Source organism: Notamacropus eugenii, chromosome 4 (assembly GCF_028372415.1).
Source record: "Notamacropus eugenii isolate mMacEug1 chromosome 4, mMacEug1.pri_v2, whole genome shotgun sequence".
Classification (NCBI taxonomy): Eukaryota; Metazoa; Chordata; class Mammalia; order Diprotodontia; family Macropodidae; genus Notamacropus; species Notamacropus eugenii.
In genome coordinates, this window is record NC_092875.1 from 287,286,153 (window position 1) to 287,310,864 (window position 24,712).

Here is a 24,712-nt window from a genome sequence, read left to right on the forward strand (position 1 = left end):
ATTGTAAAAAGAAATCTGCTTTTAAAAATGCTATAAAAATATTAATAAATGATAATAAAGTATTAATTTTTTACTTCTCTGGAATAACTGATCATAGTTACCTGTTTCTCTTCATTATATGCTCAAATGGTCTTAAGAAATCCTTCTGGAATCGGAAATTTGCAAGCTCCCCTTTCTCTAAGAACTTCATTGATAATTGCCTCAAGGAGTCTACTGCAAAAATAGCTACATCTTCATTGGGGTTGCAGCCAACCTGTTACAACAAAACAGACATAAAGCATTAATGTTAACACTGAAAGTTAATTTTATGTATATTTTGGTCAACATAACTTGGAAATAAACTTTTAAAAAAATACCAGACAGAAATACTAGAACTTTTATTTCTTCTATAAGGCTAATTGTGGCTATTCAATAGGAAAAAGAGGTATGATTTTGAAGATAATTATTTGAAACTTTATTTAATAATAGACAGCAAAAAACCTATAATACGATACTGCACAACAATTTCAAGAATTAACGAACAAGAGTTTTATACAAAGATCGAACAACTGTGAATAAGAGCTGCTAAGATGCTTCAATGGATCTTAGTTTTTACAGCTAGTATAGACTGCAAAACACCTGTGTCTTTAAATAAATGCCAATTTTTACATTAATGTTCCATAGAGGGTCTACCCAATACCCCTTTATTGTAGGTACCAGTACATCATGCTGGCTGGTTACATGACTGATACTTCTTATCAACATATCAAAAAGCATTTATTAAGTGCTTACTACATGCCAGATTCTGTGCCAAGTGCTAGAGTTATATACAAAGGCAAAACAGTTCCTGCTCTAAAAGAGCTTACAATCTAACAGGGGAAAGAACACGCAGACAACTATGTACAAACAAAATACTGGAGATAATCTAAGGGAGATGATGACATTATTTATCATTTCAAATAATTTTAATTTACTAAGATTTTCTAATTAGTCATATTATTTGCAAAAAGATAATTTGTTTCCTCTCTGCCTAGGCTTACTTAACCCATGCCAATATTTTTTTCTTGTTTTATAACTATTTCTTGCATTTTCAGTACTATATCAAAAAGTGGAGATGATGATGAACATTGCTTTGGCCCTGATCTTACAAGAAAGGGCTTTATCCTTGATTCATTACATAAAATATTGGCTCTTTGTTTTAGATGCTACTTACCCCATTACGAAAAGGTTCATTTATTCCTATACCTTCTAATGTTGTTTAAAAAACAAAACAAAAAAAAGCAATGGGCATTAAATTTTGTCTTTTCTGCTTCTATTGATACAATCACTGGTTTTTCCTGTTGTGATTAGCATGGTTCTTATGGTTTTTATCATGTTGAACAAATGCTGCATTCTTCAGCATGAATCCAACTTGGTCAAGGTATGTAATCATTTTTTTTTTTAATATGTTGTTCGTAATACTTTTGCATCAATGTTTGTTAGGGTTATTGTAGGTTTTCTTTCTCTCCTCTATCTCTCTCTGGTTTAGGTATTAAGACCCTATTTCTATTAGAGGAAGAGTCTGGAAAGAGACCTTCTTTTCCTATTTTTGTATATTGCTGATATGATTCTAATTTTTTGAATGTCTGATAGAATTAACTTATAAATTCATTTGGTCTAAAGTTTTTCTCCCCTCCTTAGGAGTTCATCTGTCCCTTCTTTGATTTCTTTATCTGAGACTGAGTTACATATACAATGTAGTTTTCCTGCTAATCTGGGCATTTATATTTTTAAAAATAATATCATCCACTTCACCTAAGTAATCAATTTTGTTGATATATCATTAGGCAAAATAGTTTCTGAAAGTTTCCTTTACTTTGTCTATGATATGAATTATCCTTTTAAATTTTCTGATACTGACAATTTGTTTTTAAAAAAATTTTCTTTTTAAAAAAATATGGCGAGCTGTTTGTCTTTTATTAGTTTTTTAAAAATCTAGTTCTTTCTTTTACAAATTATACAGCAGACACTTAAAGAGGTAGGTATAAATGAATGCACATATATACATGTATATATGTATTTACTTTCAATTTTGTTAACCACTTCTTAGATTTTCAAAATTCTACTTCTGATGTACTGTCATTTTCCTAGTTTTAAAAGAATTTGCTTAACACATCAGTGAGCTATAATTTAAATGACCTGTTTTCACTTCATTTTTCTTCTCTCCCTTGTTTTGTGCTTGATTACAGGTTTAATGCTTTCTTTCCTTTTAATTCCCTTCAACGTTATATATTTTAATGCTTAAGTTTGTTTTGCTTATGATTTAGTCTCTTTGGTATCCTGCTCTTCTGCTGAAATCCGCTTTATCCCTTCTTTGTTTTGCGTGCTCCGTCATGAAGGATTTTTTTTTATAAAGAATTTTGTCTAGTTCAGACAAAAGCGAGGTATATATGATGCCTGTTGTCTCATATAGTCATTATTTTTTGTTTAGTCCATTCTAATTTTGAGGGATTTTAATATTTTGCTAAACTATTAATTCTCTTTTCTGTTCCACATTTCCTCTTTACATGGCATTTTCTTTATCATTAAAATTTATTATCTCTTGCCTGATTTTTTCCCCCAAATACTCTTGTTCTTGGTTGCAGGGCATCTTTTTTCTGAGGATCTACTTGGGCTTGATATGGATTTTCTCTTTTTCTGAGTTTACCACTTGGGCTTTTCCTTATGCTACATGATTTTTTCAGTGTGCTCAACATTTTTTTCTGTTTACTACAATCCCCAGGAGCAGTTTTGGGATTTGCACTTTGGTCAGGTTTTATTCCTTCCCATTTCTGCATGGTGTAAGCAGGCCCTGCTTAGTTTTAGATGGGATAGCTAACACTAAGCCCTACCTCTTTCAGTAATTACAGGGTTTTAGCTCAGTTTCCTCATGGTTTGACTTACTTTAATAGCTCTTTCTTCTCCTTTCTCTTCTATGAACCCAGCAGCATTTGCTCTGCCCCTTGAAGGAAGCCTGAGACCCCACCCAGATGGTGACAGAAGGGGCCCTATGAAACTCCAGGTGCTTCTCAGTCTTGCAGTGGATTGGAAATAACCTGCCTAGGAACTAGTCTATTCTACCTGGGAGTTGATCTGATCTGTCTCCTGCTGATTTTATCAAGAATATCTTTGATGTATTCATCAACCCTTTTCATAATGACCTTACAGAGCATAAAAGTTAGGTCTTCCCAGTTACCTTTCTTTTGATGAAAGAGAAAGGTAAAATCTCTTGTGTGATTTTTTCCCCCTATTCTTTTAGAATGCTCCTCTTTTTGATATGTCTTTAAAAATCAATGAATGCAAGTGCCTTCTTCTGCATTGATGGGGGTTTGGCCACACTTCCTTACTTCACCTTCTTAGATATCATTGCCCTTTTGAAGGCAGCCCTAAGATGGTAGAGTCCAAATGCAGGTTCAGTGTTATCACTGATGAGATGGGTCACAGAAACGTCAGCGTCTGTCCCATTTTAACAGGTACTGTCTTCCCAGCACGTATATGCTCTTCAGATGATGTCAGTTAAGTCACAGTCACACTCTGTAGAACCTTTTTCTGTTTAACTGATTATCATTTTAAAAAAAAAAGGGATATTGCTTGTAATCACTCCTCCTTCTCCACTGCAATCTTTAGCCAGTGAGTTTATATTCTAAAACACCTTGAACTACAATATCTTTACATGGGGAAAGGTAAGCCTGATGAATGAGGGAGCTCCTGGATTCTTACCCTCTTCTTACTTCAGTGACTGTATCTGTTACATAGTCGGAAGCTGCAAAACGACAATTTAGGCTTGATGAAAACTCACAAAAATCAGAGCCATCCAAAAGTAGAATGGGTTGTTAGGAGGGGGTGGAAGGTTTCTTCTCCCTGTAAGTCTCCAAATGAGAGAAATTCCTTTTAGTATGGGGTGCCCTGGATGGCCACTGAGGTCCTTTCCAACTCTCAGATGCTATCACACTGTAAAGTGATAATCAGGAACAATGATTTTACTTTTGTTTACTTCTTTTTTCCCCTGTAGTTAACAGCTTATGTTGTTTGAGATGAAAGGATAAAGCTTCTCCATCTTTTCTCCTTTGGTACTGATTTTCACCTTTGCTCTAGCTGTCACAGAAGATTCAGAAATCATACTTATTCAGTAACAACGTGTTTTCTGGTTCAGATCCAGTCAATCTCGTTTTGTTTGTTGGATTCCAGGTCCAGTGCCTTCCAATTACATTCGTAGAGGTGTGATATAAGGATGTACTATAGATGTCTTTAACCTGTCATATCTTAATCCTAAATCTTATTTTCCATCATAGTTTTTGCCATCTTTTCCTGTGACCACTTTTGCACTGAAACTGCTGAATTTCAAGGTAGAGATTAACTTATTTTGGACAAGCTTTACATACAATTTTTTCTTTATCTTCATCCTCTATACAAATCCTGCTGTGATTTATCTGCTTACAGTCTCCATGGGAACTACAGAATGGGAGGCTCATTTCATAGGATAACTGATATTTATTATTTCGGAATAAATAATTAAATGAACTAAGCTAATTATCTCATTTGCTTTTCTAAGGTGACCCTATTATCTGTTTTCTTCACTTAACTGCAACTGCTCTATATCCTTTGATTTCATATAAAGCAAGAATGTTCTGGGTACATGTCAGACCCAACATGTCCAAAACAGAATTCTTTTCTTCTGCTCCATCCTTTGTCCCAGTTTCTGTCTTGAGGTACAACCACCCTTCTAGTCTTTCAGGTTCATAATACTGGTAGTAACTTAGAATCTATGTTCTCCCTCAACCTCCAAAATTAGCCAAATCTACTTCTACAATATCCACATAGGACCATCTGTCCACTCAACACAGCCACTTACCTTAGCTCAGGTCCACATCATCCCTCACCTAGGTTACTACAGCTTCCTTCCTGGTGTCCTTAGCTTGTATTTTCTAATTCCATTCCATCCTATGTAGTTACCAAACTGATTTTCCTTAAATGGAAGTCACTCTTCTACTCACTATACTTCGATGGCTCCTTATTGCCTCTAGGGTAAAAGTTAAATGTTCCTGTTAAGCTTTTAAAGCCCTATACAACTTGGCCCCAACCTCCCTTTCCAGCCTTATTGGATTAGATGTTACTCCCTGTCCTGTAAACTGTGATCTGGTCAAACTAGTCTTCTCTCTGTTCCTCACTCACAATTTTCCATCTCTTGCTTCTGTACCTTTTCACTGGCTGTCCCATATACCTGGAATCTATTTCCTTCTTAACAGAGTCCCTCTTACTTTAAGATTCAGCTCAAAACATCATCTTCCACAAGAAGCCTTTCCTGTTCACCTCAAGATACCCTCCCCCCTTCCCAAACTACCTTATATTTAGCTAGTTTGTCTATGTATTCATCTATATGTTTATTAATTTTATATTTATCCAAATATTATTTCACTTGGTGATCTCATAAGCTCCCATGGATTCAATTACCATCTCTTCTCTAATGATTCTCAAATCAACTGATCCAGCCATAATCTCTCTGCTGGACTCTAGTCTTCCACCTCCAACTACCATCACCCTTGCACAAACTCTCATCTCTTCACACCTGGACTACTGCAAAAGGCTGCACAAATTGTCTGCCACAAATCTCTCCCTACTCCAGTCCCTCCACCATTCAGCCACTCAAGTAATTTCTTAAAGCACAGGTCCTACCCACTTCATCTCTCTATAATTAAATGCCCCTGCCTCCCTATCACCTCCAAGAGCAAATATAAAATATACTGTGTTTGGCATTCAAAGTACTTTCATTATCTAATGCCCTCCTTTACCTTTCCAGTCTTCTTATGCCATACACTTCACCACATACTTATACACAGAGTGACACTGTCTTCCTTGCCCTTCCTTGAACAAGATACTCCATCTCCTGGCTCTGAGAATCTTCACTTACTATCCTGCAGGCCTACAATGCTTTCTTTCATCTCTTCATCTTGGCTTCCTCAGTTTCCTTCAAGCGCTAGCTATCATCTCAATTCCTACAAGAAGTCGTTCCCAATACTGTTTAACTCTAGCACCTTTCCTCTATACATCATTTCCTATTTGTGCTGAATATAGCTATCTGGCACACAGTTGTTCATATGTTGTTTTCCTCATTAGATTGTGAACTCTTTGAAGACAGAGACTGTCTTCTGCCTTTCTTTCTATCCCAAGCATTTAACATATGGTGCCTAGGATACAGTAGGCACTTAATAAATGTTTACTGAGTGACATTTTAAAATATCCTTGCTGTCTCCACCACTGGAATGTAAGCTAAACTGCAAGAAATGATTTTTTAATCCTTTGTGCTTGTCTTCTCAACCCCTTGTACAGTGTCTGTCAGACAGCAGGTGATTCATAAATACTTACTGACTACTGGTTTTCAAAGTTCTTCACAATTTTATAGCAACGTGTTTTCATGCCTCACTGAACATCACTTCCCTTCCCACTCTGAATTCTGCCCAACTATCCTTCTCTGTTTTTCATACATGGTATTCCAATGGAGGAAAGCACGAGCATGTATAAAAATTGTTCAACATAAATGCATAAATCACTGGCTCTGTCTTGCATTCGTTCCAGGAATGCATTTCTTCTATACCTCCACTTCATAAGAATCTTCCTTTAAGAAACAGTTCAGGCACACCTTTTTCATAAAGCTTTCCTGATTCCTCTAAATATTAACATTTTTCCTCTCTTGTCATTCAGCTCTTTCCAGTTGTGTTCAACTCTGTGACTCCTTTTTGGGGTTTTCTTCACAAAGATACTGGAGTGGTTTGAAATGTCCTTTTCTAGTTCATTTTACAGATGAAGAAACTGAGGCAATGGGGTTAAGTGATTGCCCAGGGTTACATACCAGTGAGTGTCTGAGGTCACTGAACAAGGGGAGATGAGTCTTCCTGACTCCAGGGCTGTCACTCTACCCACGGTGCCACCTAAATGCCACTTCCCCTCTCTTACTGCCTTGTATTTAACCACTCTGCTCTTCTTTGCATTTATTTTTCATGTATTTATGTATAATATATGTGTGTGTGTGTGTGTGTGTGTGTGTGTGTGTGTGTGTGTGTGCTTGCTTTCTTCCCTATTAAGAATGCCTGCTTATTCAGAGCAAGAATTGCCTCATTCTTTGTATTTACATCCCTAGTATCTAACACAATGCCTGGCATACAGCAGGTGATTAATTAGTGTTTGTTTATTAAATGGCTAATTGAATATAGACATGGTTCATTTCCTTGTTGTTCTCTGAATAAATATTGTATACCGAGAGTGGCAACAGTTAAGTGTTTGTGAAGGTTTTATTCTTAGCATCCTTTGACCCATTTTCTGCCACTGTCACCATGTAATAGGATTATGGACTTAAAGCTGGAAAAACTTCAGATGCCATCTATTACCTGAAGCCCCAGAAGATTATGTCACTGGAAGTAGAAGCCCACAGAACCGAGATCATTTTACTTGTTTCATGTAATATTGTAACAAAATAAAAATCACTTAGTGGCTAAACTTCTAGAAGTGAGTGTTCCCCATATGTAAAGTCTTTTGAACTCAGTAGAATCTCTAAGAGGTAGTGTTCTGATGGCATAACCTTCAAGAAATCAATTCCCTCTGTGCTTCAATGAGACAACAGAGGAGTTTATGAATGGCATGAGTATAATAATTAATCAAATACCTTATTAAAATGGTCTCCAATGACTTCCCAAATTCTAGACCACTGCAATCTTATTCTTCCCATGTTATAATAAGATATTTCTACTATCTTCTGCAAACTAAACATGCGAGGATGTGTAGTAGAAAGCAATTCATCCATAGATACAGCACAAAGCCAACGGACAAAATCCACTGTAAAGCAAATATAGAATGAAATTGTTAACTCAGTCTTTAAGTTTTTAGTCAAAAGGTCAGTCTGTAAGTGTGGCAGTAAGTTTACCTACTCACCAATAGCATTTCCATCAAGCCTTGTAGACCCCGTAAATATTCTGGCCAGAGGGCAGAAGAGTGGAGAAGAGGGCGAAAAATCCATGATTACTTATAAAAATTTTAGAGTTCTGACTCCAAAAATATATATATATATTTTAAATTAAGAAGTACACTAGGCATTTGGTAAAGTAGTCATTTTCATTACTTATACTGTTTGCTAAATGAACAACTAAACTTCAGACATTATTCAGTTTCCATTGTGTTTCATACTCTTTGAGACAGCGGAGTACATAATAACATTAAACTGCTGAATAAATAGGAATAGGAATTTGAAGAAGGATAAAGCATTCCCAGCTGGTGTAAAGATTACTGTAAAAAGTGTCACTTCAGGTGGATTTTAAAGAAGAGAGATTTCAGTAAAAATGACGTGAAATAAATGTGTTCAGGCACTGTGTTCTAAAAGTCAGAGTTATTATATAAGAGCAGAAGACAGAAAATATTCAAAGAAAAGGTAGTGATCCATACTGGCTCAAATGGAGTGCATAAAAGGAAATAGGATGAAATATAACCAGAATGATAGGCTACAGCCATATTGCAAATGAACTTAAATATCAAAATTATAACTGGGGTTTCAACCTACATGCAACATGGAATCACCAAAAGTTCTGGAAGCAGAGGAGTAACAATGCATAGAATATACCTGTGCATTAGAAAGGTTTAGAGAAAGATGCACTGGAGCGGGAAGAGCACAGAAACTAATAATTTTTGAAGAAAGAGACAATAAGGTCTTATATAACAGTAGGCAGTGGCAGTACAAGTACAGAGGAAGACACAGATAGAAAATAGACCAGATAGGGCCTGGCAAATTACTGGATGTGGGTAAAGGAGGAAGAGTAAATGGGATGTCAAGATGGTGGAAGTAGAAAGTAGAAAGAAGCTGGGAAGAAGGATATAATCCAGGCACAAAACGATGAATGAGTTTTGGACATGTCCGTAACTTGTTCATGTAGAGCTATTCAACAGGGAGTTAAGAATGCAGGACTGATGTTCAGAGGAGAGGGATCAGTGCTGTAAGTAGAGTCTTACAAAAGCCTCAGGAGTGGATAAAATGGCCAAAAGAAGAAAGTTAAAGAGAAAAGTGAAAGGGACTAAGAAGAAAGCTTTGAAAGACACCAAAGGGGACAGTGCAAGAAAGATAACCAGTGTAGAAATGTGACACAATGGTGTATGGATATAACCACTGATAAAATCAAGAAAATGCTTCTTAAGAGATAATAAAGTAAAAATGCTTTATATGAGAAGTCTATCTTCTTTCTCACCTAGGCCACTGCTTCATTTTTCCCCCTAAAATTTCCATTTAAAATCCATATATTTACTTGTTTCTATCCTTCTTACTTTAGTATATTAGTTGCTAACCATATGTGTGTATAGATACAAACATAGAGACACTCATACTAAGTTCAAAGTAATTTTAGAAGTCCTTTAAATACCTAAACCTTCTAATAACACTATTGGCTATTTTAAGTAGTTCAAATAGTAGTGAACCAAAAAGGAAATGCAATGAGTACCTTACCTATCTACAGCAACAACAACGCTTTGCGAGCTGGTCTCTCCAATGGATTCCTGAATACTTGCGATCTGCTTCCAGTCCACATTTCCTCCAACTATCATAAAAATAAATCAAGTCAGTTCAGCTTTTGGGGAGGAAATGAGCAAAGATCATTCAGTAGAGGCACATGATTATAAATGATAAATACCCAGAATCAATTTTCCTGATTAAATAAAAAGGTTTTATGAGCTATTCTTTTCAGTAACATCACTGAATCATTGATAATAATATGGTAGGATTGCCAAACATACACACTGTTGCTACAAATATAAAAACGAATTACAGAGATATAAAAGATGACTATTAAGGATCATAAAATCTAAACATATTGAAACACAAACCTAGTAACCTAATTAGTCCCAAATTACTTAGTATAAAATGTCTGTCAACTTACCTAGAAAACCCAGCACTTACCTAGACTCATAGCTTCAATTATCACCTTTACAAGGACGATTTACCAATCTGTATCCCTAATCCTGACTTCTCAGTTTAGTTACAGTCTGCTATTCCCATTTGGATGTCCTATTTCCATTTTAAATCCCACACGTTCAAAACTGAATTTTTAAAAAGAATTTCCCTATTTAAACAATGATACCACAGATCTCCCAGCTGCCCAAACTCACAATCCTAAAACACATTCTTGGTTTCTCTTCTATTTCACCAATCCTAAACTACTGATAAATTAAGAAGCCATTAATTGATCTGCCTTTGAAATGTTTGCAGAAATACCTCTTCACTTCTACTCTTGCCATCCTAGTCTTTGGACCTATCATTTTACATCTTAAGTCTCATTTCAGCCCTCTCTAATTCACTCTGCATTCTTATCAGACAAATCTTCTTCATATGCAACTTTCATCATACACTGCTCACTCTCTTTCCCCCACAATTATGGATTCCCTGGTGCCTGTAAGATGGAATTCTAATTCTTTATAATATTGAAATTCTTTATTCTTACCCTCAAGACCCTCCTAACTTTTGCCTAGTTCTATCTTTTTTGTATTTTCCTCTTAACATTCTCCTTCATGGCTTTCTTGGTACCCTTTTCTCATACTTCTATATAATCCACATAGCAAAATGCTGTCGATATAACTAGAATTTCAGAGTTGCGCAGGAAGTACCTTAAAGGCTGTCTAATCCAACTCATTCCTATATGGGAATTCTACTTCTTTATACTATCTCTGACAAGAGGTCATCTACCCTTTGCTTAAACTCCTCTAGTGGGGGTAGGGGGAACCTACTTAATTCCAAGGCACCGCATTTCATCCTTGGACAGCTAACTATAAGGAAGCCTTTCCTTGCATCAAACATAAATTTCCTTGTTTGCAATTTCTACTCACTGCTCAGGGCTCTGCCAGCTGATACAAACCAGAATAAATCTATTCCCTCTTCTAAATGACAGCCCTTAAAATGCTTGAAGACAGATAACATGTCTTCTCAGTTTCTCTTCTCCATTAGAGAACACGCCTAGTTCCTTCAGCTGATGCACCTGTAGAACAGACTTAGGATGGTTTTTCCTTGACTGCTCCTCTCCACATATAGTAGGTGTTTGATAAGTAAATGATAAATGAATACAATATGCCAACTGATATTTTAAAAATAATTTATTATAATAAGAAAATGAAGAGCATAATCTAGAGGAAATAACATATTACCAATCTTTACATCTATTGTGCTCTCGATGCCCCTAAATATACCTCATCTTTAAATATATTAATTTATGAGTATATTCATAAGTCATAGTACATATAGGTAGTTTATCAAACAAAGGATTACAGAGTTTAGATTTGCAGAAGTCACAACTTCAGCAGGATAACATAGAGGAGTTTCTAGAGGGTATAGAATTTTCTGGATTAGTTTTACCTGCCCAAAGCTGATCAAGTGACATTATTTTCATCTGCCCAAAGTTGACTAATAACCAACAGAAGCTCAGAGCACAAACATTTAGCTCCAAAGAATAGTGATAGTCACTACGAAATTAAATCACAATGAGCAGTGGGAATATTGCTACACATTAAAGAGGGAAATGAAATTTTGGTTTATGTAGTATTCAACAGAATGAATGATGAGCAGGATATTCCTGTAGGGTAAAACAATGAATAAACAGTTTTGCACAAGGCTAGGGGTTGCAGGCACATGGCAGGCAGTTTATCACACAAATAGATTATTTATTAGGCAGGATGCTGCAAAGACAATCAATGATAGATGTGCTCTCTGACTTATAATAGGATCCCTCAGAATTCTAAATTAAATAGGAGATCCAAAAATTCAGTGGGAAATGTCAGTAGTTCACTTGTCTGGAAAGATGTTAATAGCAAGCACATGAGTAAATTCTACTGTCTGGTAGATCCAAACTCTCATTGTTGTTGAGCAAAGACAGATTCAAATGAATTACTATTCACAAATACACACTAAAGAGTCTTGAAACATTTGTCCAGGAGCTGAAAGAATATGTTTCATGAAACACTGGAAAAATGTCCTAAGAATCTGCATGATGACAAAATATTAAGTCATCACCAGTTTCTGATTTTGCAAGTAACTGATGAAAGGTATGCATATTTGTATTTATCAAACTAAACAATAATATATTTGCAATGGCTATCCAAAGCATCTGAAATGACGAAGCCACTAGGTCACTTTTTTAAAAAAAATACACAATATATGCATATTGCTTATAATTCAAGAGGAAAATTTATAGATAATGCATTCTAACCATTTTTTTTTTCAGTTCATTTTACCAGGCCGGAGGTACAGATCTTGAACTCTAAATTTTATTAGAACAGTTTGCAGATGTGCAATAGGTCAATTATCTTTTTACTCGGTTAAACAGCATATCTGGAGCAAAAGCAAGGCTGGAGTAGTTTTCAGTGTTAAATGTTTTGTTATCAAATGAATTTCATTTTTAGATACGTTTCTAAACATTTTCAAAAGTTCTCTATTTTTTATATTATCAAACACAATAACAAGACTTGCATTTTTACCAAAAGCCATTCTACATAAAAACCTCAGCTTTTGACATTAAATAGCTGTGTGACCTAAGTACCTCTCTATGCCTCAGTGTTTTCATCAGCAAAATGAAGCAGTTGGATTAGATAATCTCTAAAGTTCTTTCCTAGAGCTAATGTATTACAATTACAAAATGAATATCATAATGAATGTGTAATCAGTTGTAAAGAATTGGAAAATGCCATTCCCATTTCCAAGAAAAGACAAAACTGGAAACTAAAACAAGAGACTGCTTAGTGACTCCAGAGAAGAAGAGACCTTCTAAAAAAAACAGCACCATTTCCTATGAATGAACTCCAGGCAGAAATGTCCCCTGGGTCACATAAGCAGCTCTGTCAAAAATTGTGTAGCTTTTGTTTTTTCTCCCCTTTTATTAAATAGCATCTGTATTCCTTTACCACTATGTTGACAGCTCAATGCTGACCCTTTCAATCATTTTCTGTTCCAGAAACAATACTCTTAACCAGCTAGAGAACTTTTAAATTCCATTGGAAACTTTCCCAACAACCTGATATACCACAATGGTTTCACCAGAAAGTAGCCTAGAATTATGCAGTGGTCCCAGAGAGATATGGAGGACCCCTGAAAGAGCCCTTCTAATGACACAGTCTCCAATTTTCCTTCTCTTCATCTCCCTGTGTTACCCATTCTGTACGTAGATGTGGCTGAACTGGTTTCCAGATCTTTTTGGAGGTAATATGGCACAGTGAATAAAATCATGGACCTGGAATCAGGAGACTTTAGATTTGAAACTTGCTGTTCCAGCACATTAGCTGTGTGATCATGGGTACTATACCTCACAGGACTATTGTGAAGAAAGTGCTTTGCAAGCCTTAAAGTTCTATATAAATGCGAGTTATTATCATTATTATATCAGGTATAATACAACATCACATGCTATATTATAAATATATAGAAAGAATATATTGTATTCCCCTTGAAAACATCCCTCCAAAGCGTCTTCTTGTTTAGGAGGCCTCTTCCCACATGTTCTTTGATGTGTCTGCTCTGATGTCTCATAGGCTAAACAAATAGCAAGATGAAAAGAGCAAGTATAGGCCGAGAGAGGAACGATATCTGTTATGCAAAAACCTAACTAAATATGAAGAGGTTTATTTTTAGAAGGCTGACCATGGGGTGATGAACTTTTTCAGGCAAAGCAATTTACAAAAACCACCTACCAAGGTGGACTACCATATATACTGGTGAAGGAGACCCTAACGGATCCTTGAACTGAACTGCTCTGTCTGTGAAAACTCTATGTGCTTGTCCTCTGAATTAATTTGAACACCTGTACTTTTTCTGGACCTCCTATGGCTGCTGCAACATTTTGTTCATCTAGATTTTGCTACCATAATTATCCTCATATTACCTAGAGCTCCAGCTACCACTTAGAACCTTGTTCTTGCTCTAGAATGGATTTTCAGTTCTCCACAAAGGTCATCAAACATTTGTCCAAATGGTTTTGGATTCCCATTTCTGTTCATCAAGCTGTTGGTACATGGTTCCTCTGTTGGCAGAATTCTTGGGTCTTACATGCCAGTTACTGTGGCTCTTAAGAATTTGGACTCAATTTCCAAGGATAGCCCGGTCCACTTGTTTCCTTATTGCCACAAAAGGATATAACTTCCCAAGAATTATCCATTGTAAGTCCAACCTTGGATCAAGAATGCAGTTTTGGTCTCTATTCCTCTGAAACAAACACAAAATCCACTTGGGTTTTCTAGGATTTTTAAAATTATGAGTAATTAGGGAAAATTCCCAAGAAACAAAGTTACAATTCAAAATATTATAAGGTAAACATCCCTGTGTATTAAGTAAGTTGCCAGTGCCTTAAAACCAATTTTCCTTCAGTTTCAGACCTGCTCTCTTCCATCCTGGCGACATAATTTCTTTGGCTTCCTTCTTTTCCTGACAGGACTCCATGATCTTGTCCAACTCAAAACTGTTCTTGAGTCTTTTGCTCCTGAATCTCTATTTTCTTCCAGATGCAAACTGGAAAGGCCTAGCCACAGGCTTGATAACAACATTGGCAAGCATTATGAGTATGATTGAGAGCTGAGCAGATAGCTCTTTCCCCTCCTTATTCATGCTGAGTCATTACACAAGAAAGATAGCAAGGCAAACATTTTATCAAACTCTTCAGGTAATATTTTAAAGCTATAGGAAAGTAACTCTTTATTAGAAGATAAAAAACACATTTCAGTTAAAAAAAAAAAAAACTAGTTAGAAAATTCTTACCTAGTCCCAGGCCCACAAACTCATCTGGAGCCTGATCCTTTGTTCCACTGAAAGAGCCTTCTCTGCCTCGGACAGTGCCAGAGATGTAGCGCGGCTTCACTCCAGTCCCTATTAGCTGTGCCAGCTCCAGCTGACTGATGCATTTCAGAATCTGAATAATAAACAAACAAACAACAAACCAATATACTGAAAAGAGCTGAAATGGAAGTGGCAATGATTTTCCAAAGGAAAATCTAAGTCCACACTATAAAAAGTTGTAACTTGTTATGGTATCTCACATTTGTTGCAAATAAAACAAATTCTCCTCAAAGTATTTCAACATATATTCACTGTTTTAACTATTTAGCATCAACACATAAAACAAAATGCATTTATAAATATAACAACAAACTAATTATACCTCATGCCATGAATTTCCCAAATAGTTTCCATCCGTATGAGCCACTGTGATGAGTGTCTTTATGGTGTCAATGTTCTTCTGCTTCATTTCAGTAATACCTGAACTCACTGTGAGCAAAGTGAATCTTGCTAGTGCCTGGACATAAGCATCTCTTTCAAGCTTTGGGTGAGAGAAAGAGAAACATAAAAAGGCCACTAATTAGTCTGAATGAAAAAAAAAGAATTTCTGGACTAAGTGAATGGATGCATACATGCAAGTATGTATGTACTTATACACACGTTTCAGAATATACATGCTGTATTTTTTATTCCTGTATGTATGTGTGTATATACATATATAGACATACACACACACAATATAGGAAATTAAAAGAAAATTTAAAAAACCCAAAACACAGAGTGCCTGTTACTATAATAGGAGAGCTATGTTTACATATACCTTAGATTATCAAGTGATGTATGGATTTGAAAACTATGGAATGTTAAAATTTTTGACACATTTAAACAAAATATTCAGTCATATCATGCAGGTAGTAAAAACTCAGAAAACACTCTTTAAAATATTAATATTCTCTGAAGGAAAAAATTTCCATCAAGCTTTATGATTTTTAGACACATCAAGAATCAAACCAGTAGAAATCACACAGAACAAGAGAACACAAGCTTAGTGGAAATTTTAATTTAAACTTCACTCACCTGAAGGAACTTCATAAAGTCTTAATTCATTTTCAAATAAGGTAGACAAAAAAGAATTTTTGTACTTATATGCTATACTAATGACATAAATAACATTTTCAGGCTGACTACAAAAGCCAAACATATCAAAATATTCCATGTTACCTGAATGCTGAAAATGCAAGCAATTCTGATTGCACATCTTATGCCCTCTAGACAAAGAGAAGCTACTTCAGTATCATCACAATCTTGTAGGCCCACACTGAATGCGGCCAGAAAAGGTGTCCAGGCCAGCTAGAAAAATTAAAAAATATAATATGTTCTGGGAATTCAATCTGCATGTACATCCATTATTGTATGATGATAAAACACTAATTTTCATAACAACATCTGAGAAACTCTAAAACATATTTTGAATTTAAAAAAAGAAACTTTAAAATTTAGAGACTATAATAAGAAAATGCAATTTATGGCAAAATGGGTTCTGCCAGGCTGTTTCAGAAAATGGGAGAAGAATGTCTTGAAGCTAATCTGGTTGTAGAAGTAGAAGGGCTGAGAAACCTATTTTTGAGACCAGTAAGTGTTTTAAATACAACAGCTGAAAAAAATGAATTCCAAGTAAAACATTAATGGCTGTTCTACAAAGAAATAAAAACCTTTCTAACAAATGGCTTTCCCACACTCCCAGAGTATCCCATAGATTTTCCCAAATGCCCAAATGTTAATTTTGTACTTCTATTATTTTCTTCTCTTAAACTTGCTCCCTGATCAAAATTTTAGCCTTGTTCCCTCATGTATTGAAAAAGCTACCTGTTCAGCTTAGAAAATTGCTTTTAAAAGACCAAATCAAAGATGAGTAGGATCACGGAAAGCCAGAAGAGAATTTTAGACTACAAGTAGGAAAAACAACTGCCCCAAATCCAAGGACATCCCCTTCAATTTTATGTCATTAACAGTAATGGCTCACGTTTACATAATGCTTTAAGGTAAATGTTCTTGTTTTGCTGTTTTAAAATCTCAACAGCCCCCGCACAGTAAACAGACAGCACTGCCCTCATCTTAGAGATGGGTCGGATACGAAGCTTACAGGGTCTGCCTGGGGTAATGCCGATTGAGTCTCGTCAGATGAGAATCAAACCTGACAATTCTAAAATCAATACTGCTTCCACTACAGGAAAATGTCAGGCAAAAACCTGGCTGGAGGGCAGTGATCCAGAACAGTACTGGGTCCTCAGTCTATTTCCCATCCAATTTACAATCGAGTTCCTACAGTGCTCACTGTCCCCTGTAATACTGTTTTACACGTTTTACTGTCATAAAACTAATTACTAATGTTAGGCATACTCTGCTGAATGAAGGTGTAGAAGTTGGGAGAGGATAAAAATAAGGATTGACATTGATTAAGTTCTTGGATCATATATATGATCTCATCTGATCCTCACAACAGCCTTGTGTGGTAGACAGGAGAAGCCCTATTGTATGTGCTTAGAGACATTAAGTGACTTGCTCCTAGTCACACAGCTAACAAGTGCTGCAGGCAGTTCTGCCTAAGTCTAGCACTGTCCATTTGGCTACAGTTGTCTCCCTGTCTGAAGAGGAAGCTCTTCAAATGCTGCCTGAGAAAAAATGGCAAAGGAGGAAGGAGACTACCTAAACCACTTCCTAGGAGCCTATAGGAAAGTATGAAGCAATGCTTTATATAAAGCTATAAAGCAATAGCAGTGGAAGTTTTCATATAGAGTAAGAATATACTTTCACTTAAGAATAATGTTCAAAGGTTTCTACAATTGTAGGTACTTGTCAATCATTCATATGTTAAAGCTAACTGCTTTAACTGAAAGCAGTCTGAAAGAAAGTCTGAAAAACATATTCCTTTCATTAGGTTCCTAGGAGTTCCTAAAATGAATGGAAAAAATAACCCAAGAAAGAAGGCATAAAACCACATAAAAAATACCTCTGAGAAAACAGAGTGTCAAGAGTCTAAGTTGTAGAATAAGAGACAAAAGTATAAGCTGAAGAAAATAAATTCTGAATCACTAGAGTCAATCAACTAGCATTTATTGTCTATACTAAGTGCCAGGCATTGTGCTGTATAAAACAAGCATTTCAGATCTATTCATTATTCCTGATTATTATTCAAAGCATTTAAATTATAATAATATAAAAATGTGTCTTATTGCCAAAAATCACTAACAATTCTCACCTTGAACATAGGTCTCACATGTTCCAGATGAGTGGCACTGGTAAAAGGTGCTTGAACGTGACTTACTGCTTCCATGAGAGCTTTAGCTGTCTTAGCCATTTGTTCCATTTCTAAATTATACAGAAGTCTCCTCTGCTTTTCACTGGCTACATCTGCAACAATTGCATTTTATACATGCATAGTTAATATTGCTAAATAAAAAATAAGGCTTTTTACCAGCTTCCATTTTATTCACAAAGTAAAAGGCAATGGTTACTAGTTAATAAAGTAGCAGTTTAGAGGAAAAAGTCAGAATTAGGAATAAATTTCCCAGGTGAAGCTTGGGAGCAAAGAGGATTTAATTGAAAGGCCAAGGAAAACTGCCTTCTCACCCCAAACATGTTTGCTGTTTTTCTGGGACTCAAGAATGTAGAGTAATGAAGGCATTTCAGGGTGTTTAGGTGTCTCAGTGTACCACTATCACACTCTTTCTTCAAACTTCTATGAGTCTGATAATACTCTTTCAGGTAAAGGTAATGGGTGGGGGAGAGCCCTTTGAGAAGATTATAGAAGAGTCAGAAGGAAGAATATGAAAAAGTAGAGGTGGAGAGTCTGTATTTGTATAGAAAATACAGGTTGAAAGAAGAAAAGTTAAGTAGAAATAATACTTAAGCACATTTTAAATATAACACATGACAATCATCATCAACCAAGTAAAAAGTTAATGGCCAATTAAGTTCAAAATTTTTCTTTTGCTCACTATCTCTCACTGAATGAAAATTTTTAGTTTGCGAATTCAAAGTCTTAAATTACTTCCTTATTTCCATCACCTTCATTATCCTTCTCTAATTATGCTCCCTGGACATCATTGTAACATTACCTCTCATCTTTTGGAACATAAAAATGCTGCTGGAGAGTATCGTCTTGACATTTTTATCCAAACACTTTTTTCCCTCATTCTGTTTTTTGTCTCTGAATAGAATTTAAGTACTGAGATCAAATAAGCATTATTTTGTCTATAAAACAGAACTTGGAATTTTCCAGATATCTCTATTTTCTGCCATTTCACCTTTGTTTGGGGAAGGATGGAAAAAGACATGAAAAACCATTTTCTAGTCCCACTCTGAGCCTATAACAAGTGTCAAAGTAATAAGCAAAGAGGTGTGAAGCTCCTTCAATATACAGTGAAACAACTGTAAAGTATCAATGTATTCATGACAGTGCGTGAAAAGTCTTGTTCTCAGAATCTATGTCAAGTTTAGAACAAAAAAGAAAACCAAAAACAAACAAACAAAAAAAGGAAGATGGGGACTGACCCAAATGTAAGGTGTGAAGTTTCAATGCTTTAGTCAACTTTTAGTCTCATGAGAGCAGAGATTAGAATACAAATAACTTTTGCACTTATACTCAGTATGATTTTTTAAGAGCTGATCAGTTAAAATTATTTTTCTGATAAGAAAATTTCATAGAGAGTAAAGTGGATCCCATAACCTCTGTGGCTTCCAAGTACTCTGCTGAGATGATCCTGCTGTAGGACTCAGAAATCTGGAAATCATTCTCATTCTGCAGGACATGCTCCTGCACCCTGCTCTCAATCTCCTGGCTCAATACTCATATTCAAAGGGCAGCTCAAAGAGAGACCTCACATTCCACAGCTGTCCAGTTCCCCTACACCTCATTCCTTTTGCCCATGTCTGACAACGCACGCAGTCTCAAGCGCAGGTACTTGGTTTTCACGCCATCCTTTTCTGTACAGGCCTGTTCCAGCCAATTACCTGGCCCCTTCCTAACTTTCCAAATTTCTTATTCCTTACTCCCTTGCTTACATCCTCTGAAATCAAGCAACAATGGCCTCCTCGCTGTTACATGTGATGCTCCATCTCCTGACTAAGCACTCTTACTGGCTGTCGTTCATGCCTGAAACATTCTACTTTCCTCATCTCAGTCTCTGAGCTTTCACTGGCTATCATTCAAAGTCCCACCTTGCACTAGAAATCTTTTCTGATCACTTTTAATCTTAGTGTTTTTCCTCAAAGACTACACCAGGTTATCCTGTATATATTTTGTTCGTATGCGGTTGCTTACATGGTGTCTCTCCCCGATCAGATTGTAAAGTTTTTGAGAACAGAGACTGTTTGGGGCTTTCCTTTGTATCCCCAGTGCTCAGCACAGTGCTTGGAACCTAGCAGTTGACTGCCCTGTGCCGGGGGGGGTGGGGGGGTATCAGTAAACTACTGCCTGATTTTGAGCTCAGAAAGTTTTTTACATTTTTAAATGAAGTTTAATTTTAGCTTGTTCCTGCTTTGGCCCCCGTGCTATAGTTTGTTGATCCATTCCAAGTCTAACATGTTTAAGAAGTCTAGCCACCTACGCCAACCAAGCTTATCTTGACTACTTCTACATATCAGTTTTCTCCTATACCTAGCAATGTTCTGTCTGATTTGGCCCCAACATCGTCATACAGACTGAGCTCAGGGGTTTATACACATTGTTAAATAAGTATCCACCATGCAATGAGGTCTACTGAGGTAATTTATTACAGACCAAGGGAGAAATTATTCATTCTATATAATACAGAACTTTTTTCCCCACTGATAATCAACATTTGACTAATTCAGGTACTTACTCTGCTTACTTGACTTCGTAGGTATTGCTAGTTCTTTTGTTTCTTTCATTGATATCTTCTTCCCAGCTATTTCATTATAGATAGCTGACAGATATTCTTCAGGAAGGTCTTTACTGTCATTGATACCTCTGTTCATTTTAATGTACTGTTCCTTTGTCATTTTATTCTTTACCTAAACATAAAAAACAGGCAAAAATAAGGAAAATTAAGATAGGAAAATTCCCTATATTTAGTAGAGTTCAATTATCAACAGACTGAGTAGTTTTGTAGACATGAAAGAGAAAATTTAAAATCATCCATGCATAAGAATGGAAAATGAAAACAAGAATAATGGTGTATAGATACAGAGATTAGAAACAGAGAGAGATGGACCTACCTACCTATCTATTTATCACTTTATAGTTTATGATGTGTTTTCCTCACAAGAGCAAGGAGGGTAGTGCAAGTTTTCCTCCCATTTTACAGATAAAGAAACTGAGGATTAGGGAGGTAAACTGTCAAAACCAGTGCTCAGGTCTATTGATTCCTTCCACTATACCACAGTTTGACTAAATGGTAGATGAAGTATAAAGACAAATTTGATGGGTTTGAAAAGACATGTGCTGTCCTACACTAGTCTGATACTAAGCAACATGCAACACGTATAAGGGGAATGGGATAAAGAGAGAATGGAAATGGCCCTCAGGGAAGCCTGAGAACTCTATTCAAAATTCTTACAAATATTAAATCAGGATCACTTATGAGAAAGATGAAGGATACCAAAAAAGCCTAATCCTTGCTCCAAAAGAACACAAAGAGTTAAAAAGCACACATGTAGGGAAACAAAGGTGAAAATACATGAATTTAAGAACAAGAGAAATATCAAAGGGCAATTAAGAGTCATTAGGTGACTTGGGGCTAAGTATCTGTGAAAGTTTTCTCCTATTTAAATGCACCCTAAGTGAAAAGGACCTTATGCATACCTGGATAAAGTTTTGGAACCAAAGTTAGGAGGCTGTGAGATGGCAGCCCCATCAACCATAGTTGGGAACCTGCACAGCCGTAAAACCACACGACTCTGATGGACAATGAATCAGGAGTCCTAATAAACTATATAAACTGCAGAAGGAAAAGCAAAATGTGTAACTTTTTGAAACAGACATTAAAAGGCTGGATACAATTAGAAGCAGCCCTAATTTGCAATGATGGTGGCAGAGACAGAAAAGCCACCACTGGGATAGAGAAGGTGTAGTCATCTGCTATACTATCTCATAAGTCAACTTTCTCTTAGAATAACTTCTAAAAATCTAAAATGGAAACCTAACCTTTAGGCAGATTACATGTTGGAAACAAAATGTAGAGGGATGAAAAAAGTTTGTGTGCAATTACCAAACAAAATAATGTCCAAGAAAACCCTAGTAAATATTTGAATAAAACACAAACAGTGGTGAAGGAATATACAACAAAGGAAAAGAATCTGATGATGGATTTTAATTTCTTTGATAAGGGTGGCAAATAAAGATAAGGTTAAAGACAAATTTACATGAGTTCATATAAGAAAATTAAGCATTGAAAAAGACCTAAAACATTTTCAAAGGACTAATGATGCAAAATGTCAACCACATCCAGAGAAAGAACTATGGAGTAAGTTGGAAACAGAATGAAGCGGACAACTTTCTCTTTTGTCATGTTTTGTTCTTCTCATGGTTTTTCCCATTTGTTGTAACTCTTCTGTGCAATATGACTAATGTGAAAATGTGCTTAATGGGAATGTATGTGTAAAGCCCATATAAGACTGCATGCTGAACTGGACAGGGAGTGGTGAGAAAATTTAAAACTTAATGGAAGTGATAACTGAAATTGAAAACAAATAATAAATTTGGGGATAAAAAAGAAAATCAAGCATTGAAAAACAGTTTCCCAACCTTAAAAAGTTAGAAAGATAACAATGTTCCCAGAACATTTCCAATTCAAGCTCTGTTTTACCCTTTGAAAAGCTATGGTTCTAGCAAATAAGGGAAAAAGGACAGTGCTTTCAGCAGTAACTAAGGAGAAACTAATTACAATACAGGTATGTATAATTAAAAAAAAATTTCTATTATTCAACACAGGACATGGGAACAGAATAACTTAGTACATTTAATTTTGAAAGATGCTCTTTACATTGCAATATAAAGAAAAACTGGTGGAGTGGGAGAGCAAGGAGAAATCAGGAAAATAATCTGACCTTAACGTTTTGATGAAAACTAAAAAAAAATCCTACTTGCAAAACAAAAATAAAAGAGAAAATATTTAAGGAGACAAAAAAATTAGGAAGGACCACAGTAATTCCTAGAAATCCATAAGCCTGGGATTTACACCTATCACGGTATAAATATAAATATAATAAATAAGTACAAGTACGGTATAAATATCATGGTCCCTACCATGCAAAAGTGCAGTTCCCTCTAGGAAATCTAAATCACTTCAGAGAACCTGAAGGAGTCGTGTGGGGGTATGTGGCAAGGCTGCGAGGGGGAAAGAGGAAGGGAGAAAGCGAAAAGGAGAGAAAACAGGAAAGTGGTTTACTATTATGGGTGAAATAAATACTTATGTGCAAAATGAAAACCACTGCTATAGTGGAAAGGAAAAAATGGAATTTGTATGCATATATAAATACACACGCATGTACATGCACACACACATATATGAGCTGAAAGTAAGCCCTTTAGAACATTTAAATTCAATTTTTCTAAAAAAAAAATCACAACGTAATGAAAATTAAACTATTTGAGTGTTTCTGAAGAAAACATAGAAACATAACTATATAAGAAAACCGCAGAGGAAATTCACTTGAGAACCACTTTTAACAATTTTAAGAACAAGTTGTTGGATGCCTCATAAAACATTTCTACTATTTATGAGAAAAGAATAACTTTTATAAAGTCAGGTCTCATAATAGCTTTTTAACTTTAAATAAAAATGGAGAAAATAATGGGATTTAATTTCTTATACATAATTTCCCACACATTTAAAAAAGAACGCAAGCCAGAAAATACAACTATTCTTTCTAATTCCCCAAGATTATGCTAGTTCAAATGGTACAAATGGAGACAAAGCAACAGATAGAAGAGGCCACTTAGTGTAACTGAGTTTTCTTTTATATAACGGACAAAAACTATCTTACTGAAGAGAATAATGCCATCTTCACATACATAGGAAAAAAGTAGTTCCTACTATATTACCTGTACCTTTCATGTCAATTAATAAGTTCATGTTAATATAGCTCTTCAAGGTTTCAAGTGCTTTACATACATTTTCTGTTAATCTCAAGATTAGTTGTGCATAACAGGTATAAAATATGTGGAAATTATTATGTTAAAAGAATTTTAAACATTTCCACAGAACTTTTTAACAGAACATACATATCTACATGCAAGTACATAAGGCAACCTAAAATATGCTAGAAGAATGTATAAAATAAATAGGAATATCACCAAAGAAAAAGAGGCTACTACAAATCAGACAGTCAAAAAAACATTTCCATTAAGCACTTATAGTCTGAGCCCAAACTGTGAGGTAAGACTGGATATTACCATTATTTAATTTTTATAATTGAGTACAGTCTTTTTAAAAATAAAAATGTAAACAAATAAAACAACCCAAAGGCAAACAAATCTCTAAAATCAAAAGCCAAGATAAAAACAACTACTATCACGTAATCTCTGCCGTAAGGGTGTTAGGAAGAAATTTAAATCTAGATTTCTGTAGAAAAGAGTAGAAGAAAATAAGGAGATCCATTTTTACTAGCTCAGCAACATTACTTCAGGAGTAAAAAAGATCTGCAATCAAAAAGGCAAAAACAACTAAATAAACCCTCATTTGACAGAATGATGAAAGCTTAAGAGCATATAAATTCCTCAGAGGTCACCCCTAGTCCACCTCTGAAAAGTTCAGCTTTAACCTGAAAACATCCAGTGACAGGTGACTACATTCCTTATAAAAAAAACTTATTATACTTTTCAACCACTCTAATTACTGGAAGTTTTTTCTTCATGTTGATCTAAAAGCTTTCCTCAAACTTCCAGGCAAATGGTCCTAGTCTGTATTCTGTGGC

At 35.6% G+C, this 24,712-nt stretch overlaps 1 protein-coding gene across 3 annotated transcripts in view; it reads right to left on the reverse strand.

Moving 5' to 3' along the window:
• Positions 1-24,712, reverse strand: part of ARFGEF1 (ARF guanine nucleotide exchange factor 1) — a 172,462-nt gene that overhangs the window by 54,536 nt on the left and 93,214 nt on the right. For all 3 annotated transcript variants that reach the window (XR_011966130.1, XR_011966129.1, XM_072604742.1), the window contains exons 18-26: positions 20,638-20,809; positions 18,033-18,184; positions 15,995-16,123; positions 15,156-15,314; positions 14,756-14,906; positions 9,476-9,566; positions 7,921-7,961; positions 7,655-7,824; positions 102-253 (exon numbers count right to left, since the gene is read on the reverse strand). Coding sequence is in view for 1 of the 3 variants with exons in the window: in XM_072604742.1 (XP_072460843.1) it covers positions 102-253; positions 7,655-7,824; positions 7,921-7,961; positions 9,476-9,566; positions 14,756-14,906; positions 15,156-15,314; positions 15,995-16,123; positions 18,033-18,184; positions 20,638-20,809 (1,217 nt within the window). In the remaining 2 variants the exon portion in view is untranslated. The remainder of the gene's footprint in view (positions 1-101; positions 254-7,654; positions 7,825-7,920; positions 7,962-9,475; positions 9,567-14,755; positions 14,907-15,155; positions 15,315-15,994; positions 16,124-18,032; positions 18,185-20,637; positions 20,810-24,712) is intronic.